Genomic DNA, 3825 nt, shown 5'->3' with positions numbered 1-3825 from the left:
CACTGAACCCTCTGTGCCAGGATCCAACTTCCAGGATTAATGATCAACAGGCTGAGATCTAAGGAATCCACAGTAGTTTCTGTCTGGAACAAAAAAGAGATTGATCCCCTTGGGACTGTTCCTGCATCAGACAACCTCGTTCTTAAAGTAAATTAATTAAATTAGTTTTTTTGAGACTCAAACTGTTTCTCAGTAGTTATTGTGGCCAAAATTAATGAAAAATGTGTCATAAAATAATGATTTATACACACTTTGAGTTGTTTATTATATCCATATATGTAACAGTACAAAGGTATGTAAACTGGAAGAATGGTGGAAATAAAAAAAGCATTTTACAAAATCAAGTAAAAAAAAAAACTTCCTCAAAGCATAGAAAGTAGATACAAATTCACAGATTCAACAAGAGTGACTATCCAGTTACACCCAATATGACAAGACCTTGCATGTTTTCTCGTCGCAGGGATTTCTGCGCAATCCCAAGGAGAAAAGCCAGCTTAAAAACGACTGTCCTCATTTGTCCTCTGCTTCTTTAGCTCCCGCACTGACCTGAAAGCTCTGACAGCGAGCACTGCACCAAAGACGAAAACAAACACCCCCAGCACCCCGAAGAGCCCTCCTGCGATATCTGCACCGTGAAACTGGCAATCAAAGCCTTTGTGCCCTTTGCTCTTGTACATCTGCTCTCTCTCCTTACAGATGGGATCGTTGTAGGTTTCCTGCAGCTTAATGAAGTAGAAGGCGAGCGCAGGGATGTAGCCCAGGCCGATCAGGAGGTTCAGCAGAGCCTCCCCCAGCAGCACAGGGGGCCAGCGGTACGGGACCCTGAAAATCCCCAGGGCAAGCATGGCACAGGCGTAGATCATCAAAACCCCGCCGCAGGCCATGGTGAAGACGTACGGAGGCCGCTTGAGCTGATGGAACAGCTGGTCCAGCTCCTTCACCCTATCTGCATCAGATCCAGTGAAGGCATTGGCTCCACCATAGTAATAATGGTAGAGTCCACCGAGGCTGGCCAGGTCACGGTAACCCCCGTTGTTGCTGTATGGCACTCCAGCACAGATGACGATAAGCAGGTTAACACACAGCTCCATAATTTGGCAGAGACCTGCGAGACAGAGGATCCAGTACACACAACACTGACATGAATGTATTGCAACATGAAGCAGCGAGACCAGAGACGACTTTTTTCATGCAAAAATGCCAAATATTAGCTCACAGCTCAAAGCTTCTCTGATCAATGGATTGGCTGCTTTTCTTTGTCATATATCATGATAAATGGAATATCTTTTGGACAGTTGCCTGCATAAAACAAGACATTTTAATAAATAACTCAAGTCTCAAAGGCATTTTTCACTGTTTTCTTACATTTTACATACAAATTAAGGGTAAAAACAAAAATCCTGCTCTTGTTCCAACTCAGCCCTTAAAAGGTAAATCACATAATGTTATGGTGTATTAATGGTATGACATACAGGGCAAATTTAGAGCATGTGCTCCGTCAAGCAAAATTAGGGAATATGTAATTAAAAAGAGACCACAATAAATAGAAAAAAAATGACATTACATCCAACTTGCCTCTAGTCGACAGGATGTATCTGAGATTGTAGAGCGTTTGCTTGTGCTGTCGCTCATAATACTCCCCTTCAGAGTTAAACACTGAAGTCTCTCTGGACCTACAGGGACAACAGCATATATGCAGTGAGATGGAATTCATTATGTCTTTACAGAATCATTTCCTATAAAAATATAAATAACTGTGCCACATATGGTGAAAAGTGTGAGTGGAAGACAAGGCAGTGAATACAGGAACTCGTCTATAGAAAGTCCCTTACAGTCTCGAGGGCCCTTCATGGTTGTGGTCTCTGTTTTGTTTGGCCCTCCTGTCCCCAGCCAGGCCCCTCTCGTCCATGTCTCTTAGCTTTTGGTTGCGACCTCTGGGGTCATATGAATTGTGGTCTCCGCTGTGTGAATAGTCCCTGCTGTTGTACACATCTCTCCTCTCATGGTGTCTTCCACTCTCTGGCATTGTCCTCTGCCTGCAAAAGAAGATTATGGACATGAATCCTATTAAAGACCCTCATAAACAAAGTGGACACTTGGCCTGCATCTCTGTAACCACAATTGTGGACAGTGAAGCAGCATGGGGGGCCATTTAATGGGAGATTAATGGCCAGGTGAGGTGAAGGACCAAACACAGAGGTGTCCTTATTCATAAAGTAGCAAGCAAGACAAAAGGTGATCACCATCACTTCACATTTATGCCCCACGGACATTTCAGAAAACAAACATAAAGGGGACATAAAGTCAACAAATTAATCCAGACGTTTACGTGATTGCATACTTTATGTCAACATGGGAGACCAGCCCATATTCTACAATTCGTAGCAACCGCTCGTGTTCGTGTTTCGATTATAATATCGTGATGAAACACTATTTCTGTCCTACCTTTGGCCTGTGTACACCGTGTTGCCGTGTCTTCGTTCACACCGTGAGCAAACAGACTACCTCTACCTGCTTCCTGTGTTTGAGAATTCCTTCTCGTGCCACTCACCTGTGCTGTGCCACGCCCACTAGTTTCGTGCTAATTTCTGGAAAACACAGTAAACCTTCTACCGCTACTTAAAGCTTTTTAGTCTCATTTTCAAATGTATAAAGTGTAGGGTGTATGCTTTGTGTACATGAATGTGTTTTATTGCATTGTAAATACTTCATTATATATTGTTTACAGCAGACTACAGACAGCTACATTTACTTCACCTGTCAGTTAGATACAAATATGACACGGGCTACTTCACGAGAGTTCAATAAAAACCGGAAGCGCATGACACATTGTTTGTTTCGGTCGTGCTCAACTTGCAAAAACAAAAATGTGCGACTCATGCCCCAACCCGGACGTGAACGCACACCACAGCGCACGCGGTCACGCTTCAATCGTGAAGCTCGTGGCAGTAGTCGATGACATTATTTTCAACATTTCCGAGACATAGATACATTTCAAAATAAATGTTATTTGAAAGCGTGACTAATCCATTACCCTTAAGGCCATGCTCATTCACACACCATGTAATTACACGGCACTTATACATTCACTTGTTACTGTATATTTGTGCAATTCTCTGATACAAGTCATGACAACAAGGAGATTATGGAGCTCAATATCTAATTCTAGCAGTTGCAATCCATCAATAGAAATAGAGGTCCCTCCTCTTCCTCTGAAGTTTACCTTTCTTCAGGAACCCATCAATAAATGTAAATTATTTGCAATCACAATTAATTATTGAATGCTGTTACACTGAACAGGCCAGATTTTTCTGTTCACCTAGTTTTGCAGCAAGGCTGGATTTCCAGCCATAGCAGGCAACTGTCCGAGGGCCCCATGACTTCAGGGGCCCCAAAAGTTCTGGGTTTACTGTCAAGTGGCTTGTGCGAAGTTAATCAAAATTTTGTATGACCAGTTAAAAAACTATTTCAATCTAGATGAAGTCAGCTGAAAGACAGCTGCCTCCTTTCACCGGATCATGAGGCCATGTCATGTTAAAGAAGTTGTCCTAAATAAATTTGATTAATAAAACTCATACAGTTACTGTGCCCATTGTGCGATATAATGTGATAATAACTGGAGGGAAGTTTTGAAATGTGTTGCTGCACACCAGATGTCACGCGCCACAGTACATCACTGGAGGAAATTATCAATGGTTAAAGATGAAGACTTTTACTTTGAATTTATAGAGCAAACCGTCACCGGAAGTGTTCGTCGTTATTCCTTGGGCTCACGCTGCCACTACCAACCGACCGCGCGCTGCCTTGGTTAGCAAGCGAGGAAGA

General features: G+C 42.7%; 1 protein-coding gene across 1 annotated transcript; it reads right to left on the bottom strand.

Annotated features, from left to right (window-relative positions):
- Positions 1 to 246: 246 nt before the first annotated feature.
- On the bottom strand, positions 247 to 2518 carry marveld3 (MARVEL domain containing 3). Its single transcript, XM_041941111.1, has 4 exons — positions 2446 to 2518; positions 1833 to 2036; positions 1576 to 1673; positions 247 to 1105 (listed from the first exon to the last, which is right to left on the bottom strand). Exons 2-4 carry the CDS (start codon positions 2024 to 2026, stop codon positions 495 to 497), a joined length of 903 nt encoding a protein of 300 aa, XP_041797045.1. The 5' UTR covers positions 2027 to 2036; positions 2446 to 2518; the 3' UTR covers positions 247 to 494.
- Between the last annotated feature and the right edge of the window lie 1307 nt (positions 2519 to 3825).

Source organism: Chelmon rostratus, chromosome 1 (genome assembly GCF_017976325.1).
Source record: "Chelmon rostratus isolate fCheRos1 chromosome 1, fCheRos1.pri, whole genome shotgun sequence".
In the NCBI taxonomy this organism is placed as follows: domain Eukaryota; kingdom Metazoa; phylum Chordata; class Actinopteri; order Chaetodontiformes; family Chaetodontidae; genus Chelmon; species Chelmon rostratus.
This window is presented reverse-complemented; position numbering and strand designations above follow the sequence as displayed.